This window comes from Dermochelys coriacea, chromosome 2, assembly GCF_009764565.3.
Source record: "Dermochelys coriacea isolate rDerCor1 chromosome 2, rDerCor1.pri.v4, whole genome shotgun sequence".
Classification (NCBI taxonomy): domain Eukaryota; kingdom Metazoa; phylum Chordata; order Testudines; family Dermochelyidae; genus Dermochelys; species Dermochelys coriacea.
The window spans coordinates 207,502,934-207,526,906 of NC_050069.1; the positions used below are offsets into that span (position 1 = coordinate 207,502,934).

The window sequence follows — 23,973 nt, forward strand, 5'->3', positions numbered from 1 at the left end:
TAAACATAAAACAAACCACTGAATACTCCTGTTAGAGTTAGAGTCTTCAGAAGCCATGAGAAGTAACAAATGATCTAGTTTCCAATTCCCTCTGAAGCATTAAGTTACAGATAACACAATGTATTGCATTGACACTAATGCCAATTTAAGTTTTGACCTTTTCAGCACTAACACCCAAGGTGAGTGTGTCTGCCCTGGATAAATTCAAAGGCTTACCAGGGTTTGTCATTCAATTTTCTCTTTCTGCTCTATGCTTAAATCTCAGACCAGGCATCAATACATAAACAGAAAAATAAATTTACCTTTCTTCTAAATGGCAAAAAGCCAGTCAAAAAGAAAATATCAGTATCAAAGAACAGCCAAGAACAACATGCAACAACCCTGTCCAAAAAAAGTTATGAGTCTGAATTCAGAAGGCAAGGTAATTCATTTAAAGAAACATGAATAAACTAATTAGGACACAAGTTCCCTAACTGATCTATTAGCCACTGGTGGCACACAAGGCACACTCCTGGTGATTAACAGAGAACCGATAGGTAACATGGTGCTGGCCCTTCCTCTTTTTCCATCTACTTCAAATGTCCTTGTCAGAATGCCTGCAAAAGCAGCTGACAGCGAGGCCAGTCTAGCTGCCTCCCTTTCAAGCCACTGCTCCATAACATAAGGAAACAGAAGCCAGGCACCATCAGCAGCCCTTTAGTGAAAAAGGAATACCTAGAGAAAGATGGGAACAAGCAGCATGCACAAAAGAGGAACAGAATGGGTGTGATAACAAAAAGAAGAGAAAACAGTGATTTCAAAAAGACAATACATTTGTTGCATTAAGGACAGTTAAAAAAATAGATTTAGTCCTTTCCTAAAATTATTTACTCATGTAAGCAATTGCTATAGTTGCTACAACAATGTCCTGCAACTCCAAAGGCAAGGAGCGATAACACACTTAAGTTGTGGTTTTCTCCATGAGGATGTTTGAGAACCCAGGCTGGGAGCTTGAGAAAACAAATGTCTTATATAACACAGAAAAATGGGGAAACTGTTTGTGAAAGGAATCAGTTTAAAGCTGCATTTAAGGATGGAATTCTCAAAGGGACAAAAAGAATGGGGCAAGTTCTAAAATGAAGGTCATACACCTTAAAGGAATTAGGGCAAATTTCATTACACTGAACAAATTTTATATACATGACCAGAGGCAGCAAAGGACAAAAGAGAAGGGGACGGAGAGAACATGGTTTTACAAAGAGAGTTAATATGGAAAAAAAATATAGCAAGATATCAGAATTCCTCAGTATGTGGAAACAAACAAAAGCCTTGTCTACACTTAAGATAAACACTGACCTAGCTACATCACTCAGGGATCTGAAACATTCATACCCCCGAGCGCTGTAGTTAAACTGACCTAATCCATGGTGCAGGCAAGGCTATTGCTGCTCAGGGAGCTGGATCGATATTGGAAGCGTCTACACAACAGCGGCATAGCCGCAGTTGTGCCACTGTGACTCCCATATTGAACACAGCCCTTGGATCTTAGTCAGGTCCCTCATCCACCACTGTAACTGCCTACATTGAACTAAATGAAAATTCCACTAGACCTCTTGACATGACAGTTTTTAATACAGACACACAACTACCACTGGTGCAACAGCAATAACTTCCTGTAAGACTCAAAGATGGCATTCATTTAACCTTTGAACAGTTTTGGCCTTTAAGCAAATTCATTCTCCTCCACAAAAAGCCAAGGTCTTCCCATCCCTCTACATTCACGGCCAACAAACTGACACTTTGAGGCCACTGAAAGAAGTCTGATTCCCATTAGATACACTATCAAGACCACTACACACGACTTTAATCATTCTTGTTATTTAGTGAGTTCAGAATCCCTTGAAGACTATTTCACTAGGTATGCATTGTATCTTCACACTATTTACTCACCTTTCTAAACATCATAATAAATAATAATCAAGTGTGATTCATCAGCTTTCCCAGCAACCCCAAGGTATAATCAATCTCTAACAGTCATTTATATTCTTTGTCCCCAGTACAGAGTCTGATCTTGTATCAATAATGGCTGTTTCAGCAAGAAGACAGTTTCTCGATCAGACATTTTTCATTTTACTGCAAAAAATGTTTAAAAGAGAGAAAAACAAACCAATGTTATGGGGCTAGATTTGGATTTTTTTCTTCTTTTAAACAGGGATACTAGAATGTATACTAAATTGCCTCCCTGATTTTTATCAAATGTATGAAACATCAGTTTTTAAAGTTTAAATTCTAACCTACTTCAAAAGAATGACAGGACTATAGGTGGGTCACCTTGTCTCTTCCCAGTTTAACTAAAAAATTAGGCCAACTCCAAAATTTAAAGATTTTCTTTCAATTCAAAGTTTGACAATAATAGTATATACACCCATAATCGATTACAACCTCAAAAATGTCCCCTAACTTATGACAATGAACTCAATTTAAAAGTTAGTTTCATTTTGTTTTATAAATTATCTGTTATATCAATAGTCACTGACTATTACTGCAAACTTAGTAAAACATTTTAATCCCATTATCCTCTTCACTAAAACAACATTCCTTTGAAATTCCAGTGGAATGCTTGCACCTCCATTCTTCAAATGGATGTGCACTTTACTTCACATACCGGGTTTATTCAGTTGCACTCTAACTGAAATCATACTTTGATTCCCTCCTGCCCCCAAACTTTGCAGATTTACAAAATGTGTGCTTTAGAAAAATTTCTCCTTTATAAAACCCATGTACTCCTCCTGCATAATTCTTGTAGCAATTTCATATCAATGATGCAAACAGTGGATTGTACAATATTGACAGATACAGTAGAGGTGTAAGCAAGTAGCAGTACATATCTATGGAAAAAACTCATTTGTTGGTCTTAAAAAAATATATATATATAGTATTGCCTTTTGACAATCTGAAGACTAGATGTCTAGTTACTTGGTAGAGCATTTAAACCTAACATTTGACAGTACCAATATAGCTAAGAGACAAAAAACTTCCTAGTGTAGGAAAACCCTAAGACATATAGCAAGGGATGCAAAGCAGGCAAGGGAGATGCAATATAAATTCTGTCAACAGTAATGGAAAATTGAGGGAGAAACATCCAAGCGACAGATATCTTAGAGACAGGAGGAACACTGCAGGGAAGCTCAGCAAATCATTATAATGAAACCAACTCCAGATGCTGAGCTCCATAATTCCTTCCACTGTTGTTTCACCTGGCTTTGATCTACAGATAATAGGAAGGAAACAATGAGCCTACATTCTCCAACATCCTTTCTCCATCAGCAATTAGCAAGGTGCACACAGAAAAAAGTTTTTCTATGATAACATTTTCTAAAAGTTAACACATTGAGACTTAATTTTAGCAACATGTAAAAAATAGAAAACAATATTTGATAAATGGAAGTCGATAAAGTACAACTTTTAAAGAAGATTTTTCTGTAATAGTGCTACCCATGGTTGTTTTCCTGTATTACACAAACTACATTGAAAAATTACAGTTGCAAAATCAAGCACTCAAAAGTTAACAAACGCCAGAATTAAAAATGGTCTCTTCAACTTTAATTTGGCCCCCTTGTGGGTATACTTTATCATACAGTCTAATTACATGATCACATGCTATTTTTTCCCCCCCAAGATCACTGCCTGATTAAGTGTACAGAATGGACATGGCTCTGGGGACGAGTCAGGATTGCATAGTGAAAAAAAAAAAGTTAGAAAGGCCTATGACGCAGGCAACTGAGGAAGAGAAAGGACTGTTTCTTGGTTAAGGTAACTGAATGCTGCTTGGGAAAACTGGATTCTATCCCTGCCTCTGGCACAGAATTCCTATATGATCCTAGGCAAGTCACAAACTAAACTCTTCAGAGATGGTACTAATTGCGTGTTCCTCATTTTCTGGGTGTCTCACTTGAATCTGATTTGCAGAAGTGCTGGGCACTTGCATCCACAACCCAAGTCAATGGGAAGATAAACAGTGCTACATAATGCTAAATATGCTAAAAAGGTCTCAAACTGGGCACTAAGAATTAGTGAATACTTTTGAACTTAACCACTCTGTGCCTCACCTGCCCTTATGTACAATGAGGATCACATCGCCTCTCATCTCACAGGGGTGTTATGAAGATTAATTATGTTTGTGAACAGGGCTTAGCAGTGGTAACAGTAGTACCATGGTCCTCCCAAAAGTCTAATATCTGTGTAAATAAAGTGAAATGGGAGAGGATGGGCCCCCTGCCAACATGATGTACCAGAACCCCAAATTTCTCTCAGTTGGCCTGTTTGTGAAGCAGATACTACAATGCATGCCACAGAAAAGCACATGAATTAGTTAATAATCCTGCCTTCAAAGCAGGATTTGAATAGTGTGCAATAAATAAAGCAAGTGGCCAAAGCTGAACAGTTTTTCCTCATTAAGTGAGCACCATCCACTCTGCACACTGACTGAGGAAGGGCTCCTGTGGAAACTATATATTATATGATCATGTAATGGAAGACTTTTATAATGCATTCACACAAAGGGACTGTATTAAGGTTGCACAGGTAACTTAACTCTGACATTTCCTAACTTCTCATGCTTCTCCTTGCAATCTCACCAGTGTCCTTTTGACGCAGGTTGTGTTTGTGTCACTTTACAATTTTTTTTAAGCAGAAAAAAAAAATTCCACTATTTGGCATCATACTGAAAAAAAATAAAAAATAGAAATTGCATCATGTGGCATGATATTGACATCCACATAGGACATCAGGACTGGAACCTTTAGAGCCACTACACAGACTCTGCCACCTGGGCTAGCAGAGTAATTGATAGCAATTGTGGGTTTTAATCCTCTATTTGGGCCAGCATTTGAGAGCGATAAGACACTTTGTCCATGCATTTAATAAATATCAGTTGATAGCAAAGAAATAGGGAGACAAGAATTTTGGGTTCCATTCCAGGCTTTGGAGGGGAGCATTCTCTAGTGGAGAGACAGTTCTGCTATTTCCCCCAAGACTGACACGTTCTCCTGTGTCCTCTCCAACTTGTCACTTTTCCAGTTCTGTCTCTTCCTCACCTCTTGGTCCTTTTCTCAGTCCAAATGTCCACTCCTCAGACTTCTCATCCAGTCCTTCTCTATGGAATCCCCGAGTCCCAGTCTTCTCCACACTGCTCCAATCCCACTTTCCTTGCCCCGTCTCCCTCCATTCCCCTGGCTCCATGTCTATACTTAACCAGTCCCAATTCCCCCCTCTTGACTCTTCATTCAATCTCTCCCTTCAAATGGTCCCCATGCACATATTCCTCATCCCAAATCTCTGTCTCCCTCCCCCGCTTCTTCATCCAATCTTAGTACCCCACCTCCAGGTTCCCTCTCCCAGTCTCTTTGCCCAGCCAGTCCCCATTCTACTGCCACACCAAAGCTCCTTGAAAACTAGGTCTCTCCACCTCCCAACAAGTTCCCCGTCCCACACTCCTCGCTGGCTCCTCATCAAGTTTCAGGCTCTCCCCATCAGACTCCCACTCCTAATTTCCTTGCCCAGCCAGTGCCAGTCTCCCCACCATCCCAAACCGCACTCTGTTTTCCTCCCCTTCATCTTTGAATAGAATGGTGGTGGAAGGAATCAAATAGCTTCTTACTACATGCTGCCTTGGTAATATCAAGGGGAGCACTGAGAGCACAGGGGAGACAGTCCTTGCTCTTAGTTCCCTGACCAGCCCAAGGAAACCTAAAGTTACGCTAGGAAAGTCCTGCTCAGTCCCCTGCAGGCCTATGCTGGAACTTGCTCAGTGTGGAGAGAATCTTCCGGTAAATGAGCTACGAAGCAAGCCTCTACTGAGCATGTGCAAACTGTGATTTTTTTCAAATGATTATAAGTTGGCCAAATTTGGGCAGATTTTCACAGTGACTGCAAAAGGCACATCCTTGAAATAGAGACTACACCCCTTCCAAATTTCATGTTCTTTGCTCCAAAACATGGGAGCACAAGAGTTTCTCAAAAAAAAAAAAAAAAGGTTGCCAGAATTTAACATAGGAAGACAACATTTTTCTCCCTACCCCTGTTCTCAGAAACAGCCAAACTGTTTTGGTTGAAGTTCACTTGAAGCTTAATTTTTTGGGAAAACACCGAGCATGGAAAATTCTATCCCAAACAGTCATAGTCTGGCAAAGTTACAAGATCCTGTTCCAGTTGCTTATCATAGAAGGCATTGTGCTATCTTCAAAATAGATGGTGATACCTGCTCACTTAGAATACCTGCATTTCAGAGAGCATATTTGAAAACCAACAGAAGACACTAATTTCTTGCATGTGTCAAGATCTAACATCACGAGGATTTATCCCACTTAAACATATCAAAGAGATTTTGTAATTTATTTTTTGAATCAGTAATTTAGAATGCAATGGATATTCAGTTATTGAAAAAGTACAAACTCGCTTACCTTGAAAATACCAACCCAATCCTTTTGGTGTGGTTGGATATACTGGGTCAGAGTGTAATGACATTCAAGATGTGCATTAGGAAGGTAACTTTTTGCCACATTTTGAAAGATCACATGTGCAAAGTTGGAAGTCTGCAGAGCATTACTTGAAGATGGAGTTTCTTGAAAGGATGACATGACTGATCTGTAACAATATCAGAATTCTTATTACTTCAGAAAAGTTATACTAGAGGAATATTTTAAGACATCATAAATGAGTTTAGTTCTCTTGAAAGATGCAACAATGTAAGCCCTACAAAAATAAATTTCTCTATTCACAGAAGATATACTCCATAATGAACAGCTACAGCACAAGGTTTCACAAAATACTTTGCCTTGTCTAGACTATTTCTATGGATGAAGGGTAGTTTGCCTGGCATGTCCAAAGACAATAACAAGATAGAGCACTGTGCCTAGTGCTCCAAGTGGGTACCTCTGAATCCAGAGACAAGGAGGGCTATGACATACAACTAATATTTTTAATGATGCTGGTTGCCTTGGTAAAGAGCACTGTAGGCTTGCAGACTTCCATAATTTCCCCTCCCAGCTGCTGCTGTTCTTTTTCTGGAGAGGAGGTTATTAAGCCTGGTGCCCCACCTAGTATGGCAAGCAAACAGGAAGGTCCAGTCCTCAGTTGCTGTAACTGCAACAGTAGTTTATTTGCTTTTTTAAAAAACACAAGTACTAGTTTAATTCTAAGACATTAAACTGTTTATTAAGAAGCTGTCCTATTGATTTCAATGGCACTATTCACAGTAGTAAACTTAAGCATACGCATAGGCGTTAGCAAGATTGAAGCTTTATACATCTATAGGGAGAGGAAGAAGAATATTTGAATGTTGCAATTTATCTTGCTCCATTTTGCAGCTGCTGCTATTAAAAATTATAGTAATTACAACAACTGAGTACAAGCCTTGATTCAGGCGACAACAACTGAATCATTAATAAAACATTGTTTCAGGAACTACACACCCAATAACCATTGGAAATATTTCCATATAGGGCTGACCAATTCCAGTTCCCACTGAATGAGAAGGAGTAGGATCAGCTCTTAGAATGTTCCCACCAGCTTGCCAGAATATTAATTTATTTCCAAAAAATGAAAAAAAACACAGTTAAGAGTTAGCCCAATTTTTCAAATAAAATGGGCAACTGGAATGAACAGATATTGCTCAATCAAATCCAGGAAGGGTTAAACAAGGATTTCTAGCCCTAAACTGAAATAAATATCTTTAGCCTATTAAATCTGATTTAGTACAATACATGAACCATGCACTCAAAGCAAGGGCATATTGTTTTTGTAGATTAGACTTTAAATAAGGATCAATATAGTTTTGCACTTTCACCAACACAACAAAATGGTAAAATAAGATTTTGAATTAGTGAGTCGCCATGACTGCAAAGTACAGGTGAAAAATTAAACTTCAATTTACACAAAATAAATTAAAAAGCAAATTAAGCGTAAAGGAAGACATTAACATAGCTTTGGAGAGACAAGAAAGGAGAAGATAACATGGCTCAAATATACCAGGGTAATAGCACCCATTAGGTTAAGGGTCTGCCTAAGCAACCCTAACATAGTACAGCTTTATTCCTTGTGTGTACTTGTTCCATTATCTCCTCTCACTCTCCCCTCCCCCCAGAATACCAAGGAGTGATATTTAAGAGACTCCCCTCACATTTGATCCAAAATACAAGTTATAGAAAACCTAACTTTTACAAATTCAACAGTACAGTTTCCACAATTGTCTTTAAGTCTAATTAAAGAATTTGTTTTTGGCAGCCCCACTGGTGCTTAAAACCAAATAATCATAGCAGGAATTGTAGGAAAATGAATATTTTTGATGTTCATTGTCCAAGATGTGAAATGCAAAAGAGTAACCAAAACAAAAGGAGTGACAAGCAAATTGTACTTCTAAAATTCTTTCACTACTAAAAAAAAAATCCTAATATCACTTTAGTAATGCAAACACAAAGATAACTGGTTTCTGCAGACAGCCACGCCATCTGGCATGACCAACAACTGTACTGAAATCTGTTTTTACATTTTTCAAAACAGGCTCAGCTAGTCATTTACAAATCTGCATTTCTGTAGGTCAGCGTAATGTGTCTAGGATTATTACTTATAGGCAGGAAAATCTCTCTGCACTGTGGATGCAGCAGAACCCTATTTAAAGAGTTACAAGGATGATCCCAGAGACGTTGGGAAGCAGCGAGGGCCGCTTGTTTACCCATCTCACAGCCAGCTGGCTTGGCTGCCAGAAGCATTTACACTTCGGGGCTGCCATACAACAAGGAGTCCAGTGGCACCTTAAAGACTAACAGACTTATTTGAGCATAAGCTTTCCTGGGTAAAAACCCACTTCTTCAGATGCTAAAACAGCGCATCCCGCACCACACCGTCGGTTAACGTTAGAAACAGCTCCTCAGAAAACAAGTTTCAGAGTAGCAGCCGCGTTAGTCCGTATTGGCAAAAAGAAAAGGAGTAACCTGTGGCACCTGAGAGACTAACAAATATATTTGAGCATAAGCTTTTTCGTGAGCTACAGCTCACTTCACCGGATGCATTTGGTGGAAAAATCTCTAAGATGCCACAAGTACTCCTTTTTCTTTTTTCAGAAAACAAGGACCAACTCCTCCCCCTCCCGCTGCGGCCGGGCCCTAAGCAGTTCCGGTGCCGGGCGGTCAGCGCCTGATAGCCCTCCCCGCTTCCTCAACTGCAGCCGGGGCGAGGTGCGACTGACCCCTGACTGGTCACCTTTCCCCAACACCCCTCTGGGGCTCGCCATGGATTCCCCCCGCCCCGCCGCATACACACGCATATGTCCGCCCCTCCCCCCCCGCGACACAAAGCGGCAGCACCACCGCCCCCCGGTTTGACCAGTGCCAGGCGGTTGGGCCGACAGAGGCCTCGAGAGCGAGGGAGCCGGCTGCGGCCGGTAACCGGGCGGAGTGAACTGAGGCTACGAGACTGAACACGTAGCGCCCCGCCGGGCCCAGAGTCACGGGCCACGAGCGCTCCGCCGCCCCGCCCGGGCAGGGACAGGCCGAGCAAGGCCCTTACCTAGGACGACCACGGAGGACGCTGGGGACATCAACACGGCACGGCGGCCACCGTCACCAGCTCAGCACTTCGCCGTCGCGGCGCCTCCTCCCGCCCCTGGCACGTCACTTCCGGTCCCGTGCCGTAACTGCTGGGGGCATGGGCGGGGCTTGCTCCGAGAAAGCGGTGGCCCTGCCGCGACCAGCCCCGGGGTGGTCTCCTAGCAACCCCCGCCCAGCAACCGCCTACGCCAGTCCGGGAGTTATCAGTCCCATGGACCCTCCCCAGCGCACACCCGTGAGGGGTTAGCCCCAGAGCCCGACGCCTGGAGCTGGCCCCAGCGCACTCGCGTCTCCCTTCGGAACACACACTGGCTCTGGGGATCGTGCCTTATAGCGCTCGCTCTCTTTCCCGCCCCCCGGACTAACCCTGGGGGCCCTGTCCCCTAGCACTTCACACACACACACACACACACTCTCTGATCCTGGGGAGCCGGCCCCGTTGCACTCGCTCCCCCAACACTGTCACTGACTCCGAGGAGCTGGCCTCACAGCACTCCCCACACCTCACACTCTTGCGCTGACCCTGCGGAGCCAAACCCATAACGCAACTGACCCCTAATCACTCACCCTCTAACCCTTCCCCACCTCATGCACTTGCCTCACACACATACACCAATCCTAGTGAGCTGGCTCCAAAGCAGTCCCCTAGGGTGACCAGACAGCAAGTGTGAAAAATCAGGAGGGGGGGATGAGGGGATAATAGGAGAAATAGAGGGGGTAATAAAAGAAAAAGATCCAAAAATCAGGACGGTCCTTATAAAATCTGGTCACCCTACTCTCCCCACACATACTACAGGAAGCCACCCCTATAGCTCACTCCCCTACCTCCAGATACACATTTTGGGGAGCAAGTGTGAGGGTCAGCTCCAGTGCTCACATTCCCAAATATAGGTTTCAGAGTAGCAGCCGTGTTAGTCTGTATTCGCAAAAAGAAAAGGAGTACTTGTGGCACCTTAGAGACTAACAAATTTATTAGAGCATAAGCTTTAGTGAGCTACAGCTCACTTCATCGGATGCATCCGATGAAGTGAGCTGTAGCTCACGAAAGCTTATGCTCTAATAAATTTGTTAGTCTCTAAGGTGCCACAAGTACTCCTTTTCTTTATTCCCAAATATACATCCCAAGCACAGCCTTTACCCGCATAAAACACATCTGACCAACCACTCAAACTTACCTTTTACACACATCATTACACCTTTCCCTCACCTAAATATTTACCCCTAAATCTGCAGTATGTGCTCCTACGCTTGCCCTGATGTACACACTCCCCTGCCCTGTGTGCACCCCCTAATTCACTAACATCCACTACTTCCAAATCTATCAAAGGATTAGATAATAACAGGCATGTCACACTAGTTCCAATTCTCAGATGGTATAAATTGTCAACCTCCATTAAAGTCAATGGCTATACCAGCTGAAGATCTAGCCCAATGATCCACTCAATCCTGCCTAGGGTGACCAGCTGTCCCGTTTTTATAGGGACAGTCCCGTTTTTTGGGACTTTTTCTTATTTAGGCACCTATTACCCCCTACCCCTTGTCCCTTTTTTTCACAGTTGCTGTCAGGTCACCCTAATCCTGCCTGAGTTGGATTCAAAATCCTAGGCTATAAAGCCCCTTGCCAGGTGATTTAGCTGAATGAAAGAAGGATTGATTGGGTAAGAAAACTGATGAGCCATCTTCATCATCTGCCTAATGAAACTTGTTCAGTACACTGAAACCTCTTCTTCCTCAAAAGTTCCTTTACCCTGAATGTACTCTTGTATTCTCTCCCTGTGATAGTTATTGTGAAGGAAGTATATGGCAGAGGCATGAAGTCATACTAGTCCTTGAGGAACCAGATTTACCTTTTTGGTAAAGTTATAACTCCTTGATGATTAGCTCTGACAGAAACATAGCTACAATTGATTATATTAATTTATATTTCAAATGATAAAGCAATTCACTGTACTCTTGTTGTCCAACAAATTACAAAAAGAACTTTTGTGTTTTATTTCTACTACAATTTAATATTTAAATGACTTTTATATTTAATTATAGCATGGGATATACAGTAAGTTTTTCAAAAACAGTAAGTGTGTACATTTTACTTTCAGATCAGTTCATGAGGCAAAGGAAGAGAGCATGCAATAATCTTTCTCATGTAAGCACAAGTGAATTTGTTAGAGTGCAGAATGAAGCTAGCTTGTATGTTAATCAGAAAACCAATAAATATTTCTAAAAAAATGGGGAGAGCTATTTTTGCTTTACCTTTAACATCTATTTCTTCTCTCACACTGCTCTCTGGGATGTGAGATGTAGCAGCTTCTAGTTATAAGCCACTTTCACTGTTTTTTTTTTTTTGTGTGTGTGTGATCTGAAGTCACTATATATACCCAAGGTGGAGAAACTTTTTGGCCCGAGGGCCACATCTGGGCATGGAAATTGCATGGAGAGCCATGAAAGCTCACAAAATTGGGGGTTGGGTGAGGGCTCTGAGGTGGGGCCAGAAATTAGTTCAAGGTGTGGGAGGGGGATTGGGGTGCAGGGAGGACTCCAGCTGGGGATGTGGGCTCTGGGGTAGAGCTGGGAATGAGGGGTTGGGGGTGCAGGAGGGTGTTCTGGGCTGGGACCGGGGGGCTCAGAAGGAAGGAAGGGGATCAGGGCTAGGGCAGAGGGTTGGGGCACAGGAGGGGGCCAGGGGTGCAGGCTCTGGGTTGCTCTTAACTCAAGCAACTCCTGGAAGCAGCGGCATGTCTCCTCTCTGGCTCCTATTAGGCAGCGTAGCCAGGCGGTTCTGTTCACTGCCCTGTGCGCAGGTGCCGCTCCTGCAGCTCCCATTGGCTGCAGTTCCTGGCCAATGGGAGCTGCAGAACTGGTGTTTGGGGAAGGGGCAGCATACAGAGCTCCCTGGCTACCCCTACCCGTAGGAGCTGGAAGGGGGACATGCCACTGCTTCCGGGAGCCATGTGGAGCCACAGCACTTGCGGAGAGCTCAAGAGCTGGATTAAAATGTCTGGAGGGCCGGATGTGTCCCCCAGGTCATAGTTTGCCGACCCCACATATATACTGATCTGAAGTAATACAGTTAGGGCCCTACCAAATTCACAACTGTGAAAAACATGTCATAGACCCTGAAATCTGGTCTCCCCCTTGAAATCTGATTAGTATAGGTTAAAAGTCTGTTGTGTACTTTTAACCTATACTATGCAGATTTCACTACGGAGAATAGCATTTCTCCAACTCAGGATTCCAACCCAAAAGGGAGTCGCAGGAGGGTGGGGTCGTAAGGTGATTGTAGAGGGGTCATAGTATTGCCACCCTTACCTTTGCATTGCCTTCAGAGCTGAGTAGCCAGACAGTAGTGGCTGATGATGAGGGCCCAGCTCAGAAGGCAACAGCGCAGTAGTAAGGGTGGCAATACCAAACCATGCCATCCTCACTTCTGCACTGCTGCTGGTGGTGGCGCTGCCTTCAGAGCTGGGTTCCCATCCAGCAGCCACTGCTCTCCAAGCTCTGAAGGTCGTGCCATGCCAGCAACATAGCAGAAATAAGAGTGGCAATAATGCAACCCCCCTATAATAACTTTGCAACTACCCCCCAACCTGCTTTTGGGTCAGGACTCCTACAGTTACAACACCTTGAAATTTCAGATTTAAATATCTGAAATCATGAAATGTACTATTTTTTAAAATCCTATGGCCATGAAATTGACCAAAATGAAATGTGAATTTGGTAGGTCCTTAAATATACTGTAAGTTGTACGTCAGCACAGGGGAGTTGATGAAAATAATTACATTTGCTTTCATTTTGCATCCTTGTACCCATACTACTGGTTTTTGGGAATGTAATGGGTGGTGCTAAATCATAACTAAGGCTACGATTTAGTCACGGGTTTTTTTAGTAAAAGTCATGGACAGGTCATGTGCAATAAACAAAAATTCACAGACTTTGACCCTGTCCATTTACTAAAAATATCTGTGATTAAATCTTAGGCGGTGGTGTGGGGAGTCTGCTGCGGGAAGATATGGGGGCCCACTGCTGGGGACAACAGGGGTGCTGCTGGAGGGGAATGGGCTACTGCTGTGGGGAGCACCTGTGAACCACAGCTGCTCTGGCCATCCAGGGACCTCTGCCTGCTCTGGGTATTTCTGCACCCAGACAACATGCATACCTCAAGCAATATCCATAGAAATCCCTCTGCCCCCATAGCTCAGTTCCTGACTGGCCTTGCATCTGGCCTGTGTTTTGGGTGGGGATCCTATCATTTCAGATATCTTACTTCAAAAGGAGTTTAACTGCTTCTTACATTTATCCTGAATGAAGGGTGACTGTCACGGTCAGCAGCTACAAGGAGATCTCACTCAATCTCTATCTTAAAAGTACTAAACAAGAAAAGACCTATTGCTATGCAACATCTTTATGGACGGACAAGGAGAAAGTAAAAGGACTAAAGAAAAAAATATTTTATTTAAATTTATTCTAAGTAACAGCAGATGTAATAAGTGGGGGCAGAGATAGCCCTTAAATGACAATTTTTGGATCTCTTAATTTTGGATCTGGGGCTTAACTATTACAAATGTGGGAACATTAGAAATGTCTAAAATAGTAAGCCAACTTTCTCTTTGTCAAGAAAAATTGACTTGTCAGTATATTCTCCCTGAAGCTGACCACAAAGTGGGTAGAATCCTTTTGTTACTTGTGTGGATATTAGAATGTTAAAAGATAAATCGGAATAAATATATATTGATGTAGACTCACGTAGACTCTCTGTCACTCATTCATTTTATCTCCTGTTCATCTCTGTGCCTTATTTAACAAGCCCAGAAATAGTCACGGAGGAAAATTTAAGAGTTAAGAGAACACTAGGTTGCCAAGTCAGAATTTTATCAGAGATTCAGATAAAAATTGTTGCATTAAGACCAGAGGAATAAGATGCAAAGGGATATCAAGGGACCAAAAAGATACCAAAGACAAGTGAGTTTACAAAAAATGTATATAACATAGAAATACTTCAACAGAGTGCCAGTCCCCAATTGTAAAAATGGAAAAGGTGTATTTTGGATTTGATTAAGTGAAGAATGTTTAATGATCTCAGAGCAACATCAGGTGTGATCATGTTCTTGTAGTATCCAAGAAATATTTCATGCCATGCAGCCTTCACAGGGAGATAATTGATTTTAATTTTTAGTTTCATTTCCTAAATCAAATAATATTTTTCATCTTTAAAGTTCTGTACAGATAATCAATTATTTCTCATAAATGCCTGTGAGAGAAGTAAATATAATTCCTAATCTGGAGTTGGATATCTGAAGCACAGAAGTTAGACATTTTTTCAGACTTGATTGATTTAAGCACCTAACTTAATCACTCAGGTTTGGGTACTGAATGTATACTTAGAAATGGGATGAAACCACCATTTATTGTGTTTGAATTAAGAATTGTGCAGAGTAGTATAATGCAATTTAGCAAATACAAATGGGCGTGAATCCAAACCTTGGATCTGAACTCAGATTTTGACAGTATTTGAAATTCAGAACAGAATCTATGCAATATCCATGCTTCTTAATCATAGTGAGCACTTGTACAGAGCATTTCAGCTAGCCCTCCTTGGCCCAGAGTGGGGTAGGTGAAGAACAGAGAATTTAAGTGACTGCTCAAAGGTTACAGAGCAAGCTTGTGGCAGATTGTGAGTTCTTGGTAAAGGGACTCTTCTGTGTGTGGATATCACTTACTATTCCCAAAAGCACAGGGAGCCTCTGATGAAAAATATGAGTATGTTCTCACTCAGTATCATTAGAAAATATAAAAACATTCTTTGCAGGATATATTTAAATGAGAAATTATTTAAATAAATACTTCTGTAGTCATTTAATGAGCAAACCAATATGGGGAGTTGACTCAGCAAAAAAAACAAAAAAACAAAAAAACCCACCACAGCAGTGAATTTCAAAGCGCTTGTGAGGCTTGCATTGCAGGGCTAAAAATAGCAGTGTACGGGTTTGAGATCAGACTGGAACCAGGCTCTGAGACCCTCCCCCATCACCAGGTTTCAGAGCCCTGGCACCAGCCTTAGCCCAAACATCTACACTGCTATTTTTAGACCTACAGCACAAGCCCTGAAATCCTGAGTCAGCTGACACAGGCCATCCGTGAGTATTTTGCTTCAGAATAGACATACCCATAGAGACCAATTCACCTAGGATCTTTCCTTTCAGTGCACTAGTTCAGAATCATGCCTGGTGTTCATGGGCCTTATAAATAGCAGCCCCCAGATTGCTTCCAGGCTACTGTCTTCATGGCATATCAGTGCACTGCTGTCATTTCTTTCTTCTGCACTGGTTCAAATACAAATATCTCCGCTTCTAACAATAGGTCCTCCAGCAGACAAAGTTAAGATGGTAAAATTTGGAAATCTTTGAGGATAATGCAGTACTTATCAGTAATATGAACTTTCCAAAAAGGGTAACTATTGAAAAAATATTTCTGACATCCTAATGTCTGGCAGGATTAAAACCACTCATTGGTACAGACATCTTTGCAGAGCACCTTTTTCCAAAAATATGAACATACTGCTGCAGTAACAACACTACTAATGGAAACAAAAGGAAGGGATTCATCTTCCTACTAATAGCTTATTTTAAAAAAAAGAGCTCCTTTAATAATTCAATGCCTGAAAATTAGAGATGGGGCCCAAACAAAACAGTAACCTTGGGTAAATCTGAATCTGGATTCAGGTCCAGAGCCAAAAGTCTTGTTTGATCCCTGTCGCCGAATGAACCAAAACAGTGGGAGGCTTCGATCTAGATCTAAACTTTTCCATTCAGGCTCCTCTCTGCTTTATACACATTGAAAACAAACTATATACTTCTAATTATTGGTACCCAACAAAGGGAACTGTATATTGTGGTTAAATAGTATAAGGGCATGATTTAGTGCTACTGATGAAGTTTGGCATTGATTTGTGTAGGTTCCAATGATTCCACTTAGTTGTAATCCTACCCACACTCTAACCCCCATAAAAAGCCTGGGGCTGCTATGAAATGTAAAAGATGTATATCAATCACTAAAGCAGGAACTCTTTCTAGTTATGTTGTAAAGTATACCTTCTAATTAACTCCTGTATCTAAGATAATTTTACAGAAAATTAATAGTTACATTATTGTGAATCAGTCACATAGTTACAAATAATATTCTTATGTTGCTGACAATATTTCATTTCTGAACATTAAAAAAAAGTCTAAAGTGCTTACAGACTTCATCTTCAAAAAAGATTGGGAGGCACCCCTTTGGAACATATTAGAAATCATATATTGCTAACATACCTTATTAAGGAGAAGGTTTCGGTATGTGTACTTTGGATTTCTTTTCCAGCACTTAATTGGAATTGATGAAGAAAAGCTATTCAAAAGCTGCCAGGATTTTTAAATCTGTATGAGTGAGATTGATGAAATTTGTTACTTTTCCCATAAGGGTATAGGTGAGAGCAGACATGTTAATTTTGTGTGTGTGTGCGTGCATGTGTGTATGAGAAAGAAAGAGAGAGCTTACTCCTAAGGTGTGAGACTTGGCAGCTTTGCACTGTACAATGGGCATAAGAAACCTCATTTCTGTAAATGACCACATTTGAATTGCTGTTATTTCACAGTTGGATTACTATATTGTTAAAGTGAAAAGGAATGTTTTTAATAAATCCAAATAATGAAGTAAATGCTAGCACACACTGAGTCTTTGCTCTCTGGGGTATAATTAATATATGTGCACTGGAGACCCAGGTCTGGGGGAGTGTTTAATTTCTTATTTCTGGTATTTTCTACTTTTAGCACACCTCCTACTGGCATACAGAGAACTGCATGTAAATGACCATTTGCTATTTAAATTTTAACAAATATAAAACAAGTATTTGTGCTGTATACTTTATATGGTATGGTAGATTTACTGTTTTCACCAGCCTGTATTCTATCTGAAAGTAATAAGAAGCTACACTCCCAAAAGGCCAATCTTTTATATTCAGATACAGAGAAATCACATGTGGCATATCATATATTGTAAGTTACAATAGTGAAGGCTAAAACAAACCAAAAGCCCAAGAGCTTTGGAAGGGATATAAACTCTTATGGATCAAGGCATAATGCCCAACCCCTAACTCAGTGGTTTTCAACATATGGTCAATGGAACCCTGGGGGTCTGCAGACTATGTCTAAGGAGGCCATGAAAGGTTGTCGTTACCCTAAGGATCTGCACTGCCACTCAAATTTTTTTAGGTGTCCACAAATGAAAAAAGGTTGAAAACCACTGCCCTAAACTGATGAAGATTAGGAAGAAACTTTCCCTGTGGAAATACCTAGTCCCCACTGAATGCCCCTAGAACTACAGTATTTTGCTACTTATATGTGTTTTTGACCATCCTACAACAGCCAGTGTGTAACTTAAATCACCATTTAGATCACCATTCCACTTGGCTCATAATATTATTAAGTAGCATGAAATATATTCACTGATGATATGAAAACTTATTTCTGATAAGGCTTATGGAGAACAGCCAAACAAGTATGATCTCCTGACCTCAAAGTGTTTGTTTATTGGGAATTCTCTAAATTCTCTAAATTTAATCTATTCCATTCTCTAAATTTAATCTATCTTGGGCAAGGCTGGAATTCTCTATATTTGTTACATCTCTGTAGGCTGTAATAGACACAATACTGTCACTCTCTTTTATCTGATAAAATGATAATACGATTGTATTACACCACTGATAATGAGAAATTTATGATCATTATTAAAAGTCGTAAACCAATTATATTTTATGTGCGTTGAGGATGATGCAGTTTTGATGCAAAAAATACCCCAATATAAAAGTATACATATTTCAAACCAACTGGTCTTCTCATTTGTGAATCAAGGCTTCAGTTAATGTACATGAAGGGGTACAGAAAGTCCAGTCTGATATTTTAAAAAAAAAAAAAGAAAGAAAGAAAGGGGGAACTAAGAAACTCTGAATTTTGGAAATGTATCAGGATTGTTTTTCTTGTGTTATCTGTCACTTGAGTTGGTCAAGTGTGGACAGGCAGATACAATAGGACAGATTCTGATTTCAATAATACTTCATTATCTCCAGTGATCCCAGAGTAATTCCATTAATTGTACTGGTGATACACTAGTGTAAGTCCACATTAAGTGAGTTCAAAATCTACCCAAATTTAATTTTTTACCAATAGATGATTCTTTATGGATTTAAATGGTTACTGATAGAATAATGCTCAGTGCTTTTATATGTAGTTCTTAATTTATTATCACCTCGGACAGTAAGGACCAAATCTCCTGTTAATCTCAATGAGGTTGGAGTAGTGTAAATAAATACTTTGTCCTTTCCAAGTGGTTGTGGAAAAAGCAAGATATTGCTTTTGTCCAATGGTTCTTTATAGCAACACTTACATTATGCTGATCTTTAAGAGGTGACTATACTGTTTTGATGACCAGTACCCCAGTGACATTGCTCTTAGCAGCAGTAGTATTACAAATGGCAGTGGTGAAGCACGTGCCCACCGGTTCTTAAGTTAGAAGAAGCTACAGAGCCTATGAAAGGTATCCCCCAAAAGAGTATTATTCTCTAATAGTCTCTCCAATATTTTTTTTTGTTTTTAGTTGCTGGTGACTTTATTTTCTTTAAGTTTCGTTACTGGATAGTAACCTACAGAAATGGTCTGCAAGAGCTAACACAGAATACAGACACCACAAAATGAATGAAAAAAAGATTTCAGAGTTAAATATGCTGCAGGGTAATATTTTGGTAGTATGTTCAAATGAAACAAGTGTGCTATATATTTAGAATATTTAAACATCAAAGTGTATTCTTCCTCTTTAATTAGTAGGATGTGACAGAGGCTTTTTAAAATAAATATCTGTACCTAGTTGCCCTATATATTTGCAAACTACAGAACTTTATATCAAAATACTTTGAAACAATAAATATTACAATAATTGAGCAGTTTTGTCTTTCTATGGAACAGAGGATATATTGATATATACTGACTTCAGTGACGTTTAAGTGGGATACAGAGATTTTTTTTTTCTTGTGAAGGGCTTAGTGCCCTATTCTGCTCCCATTGAAGTCAATGAGTCCTGTGTTCCAAACACACCCCAAACTGCATAGGACTTAAACCCAATGGGAGTTGGGTGCATAAAGAATGCAGGATCAAGCCATAATGCTGAAGTCTGTAACCAAGAAAAGACAATAGTCTTCAGAAGTTGAGTCTTCTGTGCTGAGTTATGTTACTTAATTAAAAATGTCCCTGAATTAAAAGTTAATTAATTATTTTCATATACTACAGTTGGCTCCATTTGTTCATGGATATCAGTTCCTTTGGGTCAGACAGCCCCTTAGTGATGGAAGTCTTTTTCTTCCCATGGACCTTATACAATTCCTATTGATTTCAGTGCAACTAGAATCAGCCCCTATGTTAAGGTAATTCAAGATTTTGCTAACAGTAGTGCCTAATGAAGAAAATGTTTCCAATTTGACAGGATGTATTGTTATGCCTTTTTGTAGACAAAGACAAAAGTGAAGACTGAGGCATTGCCAAATCTATGTATTAAATCCCCTTTGTATATCCAAGTGGGAGCAGTTTGGGCTTTGATCAGAGTGGTAGGAGGTTAACAGTTTTGGAATGAGATATATGTGTGTGTATATATATATATAAATAATATACTGTATTATTTATACAATTATAAATATGTTTTATATTAATACATATTTTCATGTGCAGTGAAGATTATCCGATCCTTTTTTGGCCCGTGTAAGTTTGAGATCAGCTTTTCTGTGTTGCTTTATTTTGTAACGCCTTTTTTTTTTCTTTAAACTGTATCTCAGTATCTCATAATCAACAGATGTGCATTGTGTGGTCTTTGTTTATTGCAGTTCTCAAAGACTTTAAGGCCAGAAGGGATCATCATGATGATCTAGCCTGACCTCCTGCACATTGCAGGCCACAGAACCTCGTCACATTCTGACATAAATCAGTACATTTTGGTATGTAACATGTTGCATACCTTAATGACGAAAATAAAATGGTTGAAAACTTCAAACACTTATCATTACTTCTGTATATGTACCAACATTTTTTTCTTTTTTTGTTTTCATCTTCAGCTGCTTTCTCTGGAACCCCTCCCTTCACATAAAACAAAATACCCTCTATGTTAGATTCCTAAGTGATGTACAATAGGGCTGGACTGTGGGCCTTACTCTTCTGTCTCTTTGTTAGTATACAGACTAGCATCTGAAAATGAGCAGAGTAAAGAGTCTGATCCAAAATCCATTGAAGTCAGTTGAAATATTCTTCAATTCCATCACAAAAGTGGACAAAAACCTGAAATTTCATAGACTGCAGTACACACAACTTCCCATATTGTGATGTCTTGCAAATTCTGGTAGTGGAGTAGCTCTGCTGCGAGTAGCCCACCTATTCTCACGAGGAGAACCCCAGAATTGGAGTGACTGAAGTTTTTCATGGCCAGCACTTCAGCACCATCCCCTTTACATGTCTACCTTGGAAAAGTCTGGGATTGGAGTTCTTTCTTCCTCCAAAGATTTCTATTTTATTGGGTATCTTTACTACTCTGTATGTTTTTCTCTTTTTAAAGTGGGATTTTCAAAGGAACCTAAGAGAGTTAGGTGACCAAATCTCATTTGATGCCTAGCCCCTTTTGACTCTTTTGAAAATTCCATCCATAGTTCAAGGTTATGAGCTTTAATATAATTACTCTCTGAAGAGAAGAAAACTAACACTTGGCTTTGCTGAACTCAATGTAAACACAGATGATATATACTATGCAATCTGGCATGTCCTCAGATGTCCAACTAGACAGCAACAGAATTGTATATAAATTTATCTAAAAAATATCTAACAAAATAGGAGTAGGGTAAGCATTAATGCAAAACACTTTATAAATGCAACATTGACATTGAGATTTTAATCTTTTAACTGTTGGGAATTTCAGAAGTAGGGTTCCCACAAAAGCTTTAATTTTGCCTCCTTGTATGTATGTATTACGTACAAGAGTGTTGTTAATTACTTGATTACACACCACTGAGCAATGTGTCACACAACTAAGCAAAAAATACATCAACGCAAACGAGCTGCACTTTTTGTAGAATACCAGGTGCAAAAATACATCAATTTGTACTACTATTTATATCTTATTTGAAAAATATGCACATTGTGGAAAACTAAAACAATCCCAAACTCTGAAATTCCTGAATTTTACAATATAATATTTATAGAAACTGCTTTGCATTAATAAAGTGTCTTTCATTTGGGATCTCAAAATACTTTACAAACATTAAGGTATGTCTACTGTGCAGCTAGGAGTGCTAAAAATAGCCATGTAGCCTGTGGCAGCATGGGCAGTAACTCAGGCTAGTCGCCCAAGTACAAACCCGTTTGGCCCCCTGGGTGCAGACTTGGACAGCTAGCTCAAGCTGCCACATATGCTACTTCCAGACTACACTGCTATTTTTAGTATGCCAGCTTGAGTAGAGCTAGTGTATGTCTGTCAGTTCTGAAGGTTTTCAAAAGGAGGCTGGATAGCAATATGTCTTCGATGTTTAGACCCAATAAATCCTGCATCTTGGCAGGGGGTTATGCTATATGACCCTTGCGGTCCCTTCTAATCCTATGGTTCTATGATTCATGCTGGATGCACACTCCCAGCTGCAGTGTAGACATACTCATGTAAGGAAACTATACAAGTTAGGTAAGTAAACAGAGGAAGTGAGAGGTTAAGTGTCAGAGCGAGGAATAGAATTCAGTAGTCCTGGCCACCAGTTCTCTTCTAATTAAAACCTCAGATTTACTGCTGCATCCATTACAGATTGTTATCACCAAATTGAGTTAATGTTGAATTTAAATATTCTATAGCTAGGACCTCATTTTTCACAAGTGCTGAGCACCTATAATGCCAGCTAAATTCAATGGAAGCTATGCGTACTCAGCCCCCCCTGAAAATAAAACCCTAGGTCTCAAAAAATTAATCACCCCCAACTAGTGGAAACTTCTGAAAAATCTGCCCAATCCTGACTAAATGAGTAGCCCAAGTCGCTGAAGGTATATGTACACAGCAGCTGGGAGCATGCTTCCTAGTGTGGGTAGACAGATACACACTGGCTCTGCTCAAGCTAGTGTGCTAAGAATAGTAGTATGGCCACAGTGGCACGGTGGTGGCTCGGGCTAGCCACCTGAGTACATACCCCAGGGGCTGGGCAGGTTTGTACTTGCATGGCTAACCCAAGCCACTGCCCATGCTGCCCTGGCCACACTGCTATTTTTAGTATGCTAGCTTGAGCAGAGCTAGCATGTATCTACCCTCATTGTAGACATACTCTTTGTGAGTCAGTGTCAGGGTCAGGAATTGTACAGAGGTTGTGTTAGCTTAATTTCACATATATTCATCCCCATTTACTTTAAGATGATTTACTGTTAAGAAACAAATAATTCCTTAGATTGATGTCAATGTAAATTGATGAGTACATAATATAAATAAATCAGTTGCCTGTTATTTGTCAACAAGAAATCCTAAAATGTGTAGCAACATACCGATGTCTAAAGCAGACTTGGCTTATCACATATTCAAGTGCAGATTCTTTGAACAGATTTGACAGTCTATTCTTATTTAACAACAAATAAGTAGCCTTTGTTATGATTATGAGAGCTCCTGTAATGCTCATGGAACAGTCATTTGTCTAATATTCTAAATGCTGCTGCCTTATCACACTGACAAAAAATAAATGGTACCTCCTTGTGAACTTCCTGGTTTCTAGTCTGAAGTGCCCCTGAAATCTGGTGATCATAGGGACACTTATAACCATCACTAAAATCCATGAAAAATACTATTTTAACACAAGACAGAGTATGAATTTTTCGTATATTAAATCTAAAGCCTTTGATGGATCTCATGTTTTAGTGTCTGTGGTACCATATGCTCTCAGGTGATGTGTCAAAAGGCACATGGAAGATCTTCACATAGTAACATGATAAAAATCAATTTCAATCATTAAAAGACATGGAACTCATAGTATTGAAGGTCACCAAGCATTAGCAAGGATGCATGAATATTATTAAATTATAGATCAGTGGAAGAGTTTTTGAGGAATTATAAACTGTAAACTATAAATTATAAACTGAGATTGTAGCATGATCATTGTTTAACAATATCAGACCTCAGTGACTGATTTGTAACAGTATTTCATTCTCATTTATTATGGTTTATGATATATGTTAAATATTTAAATTGTATATGGGGAACAAACATAAAAAAATAGACCTTTTTGGAGTTCTATTTTAGGTTCCACTATATTAGAATAACTGGATTGTGGGTGATAGCATGAAAAAAAAATCTTGCCAGACAACAAAGC

At 40.0% G+C, this 23,973-nt stretch overlaps 1 protein-coding gene and 1 long non-coding RNA gene across 3 annotated transcripts in view; both read right to left on the reverse strand.

Annotated features, from left to right (window-relative positions):
• TAX1BP1 (Tax1 binding protein 1) overlaps positions 1-9,942 on the reverse strand; it is a 104,858-nt gene extending 94,916 nt beyond the window's left edge. The window contains exons 1-2 of one of the 2 annotated variants that reach the window (XM_038389785.2): positions 9,544-9,942; positions 6,441-6,624 (exon numbers count right to left, since the gene is read on the reverse strand). In XM_038389785.2, coding sequence (XP_038245713.1) covers positions 6,441-6,617 — 177 coding nt within the window. In that variant the 5' untranslated portion in view covers positions 6,618-6,624; positions 9,544-9,942. The remainder of the gene's footprint in view (positions 1-6,440; positions 6,625-9,543) is intronic. The other variant, XM_043509128.1, reaches the window with a different exon arrangement.
• LOC122458965 lies at positions 761-3,230 on the reverse strand. Its single transcript, XR_006279348.1, has 2 exons — positions 3,033-3,230; positions 761-2,112 (listed from the first exon to the last, which is right to left on the reverse strand). It is a non-coding gene; the product is annotated as an uncharacterized LOC122458965 (long non-coding RNA).
• Positions 9,943-23,973: the final 14,031 nt, after the last annotated feature.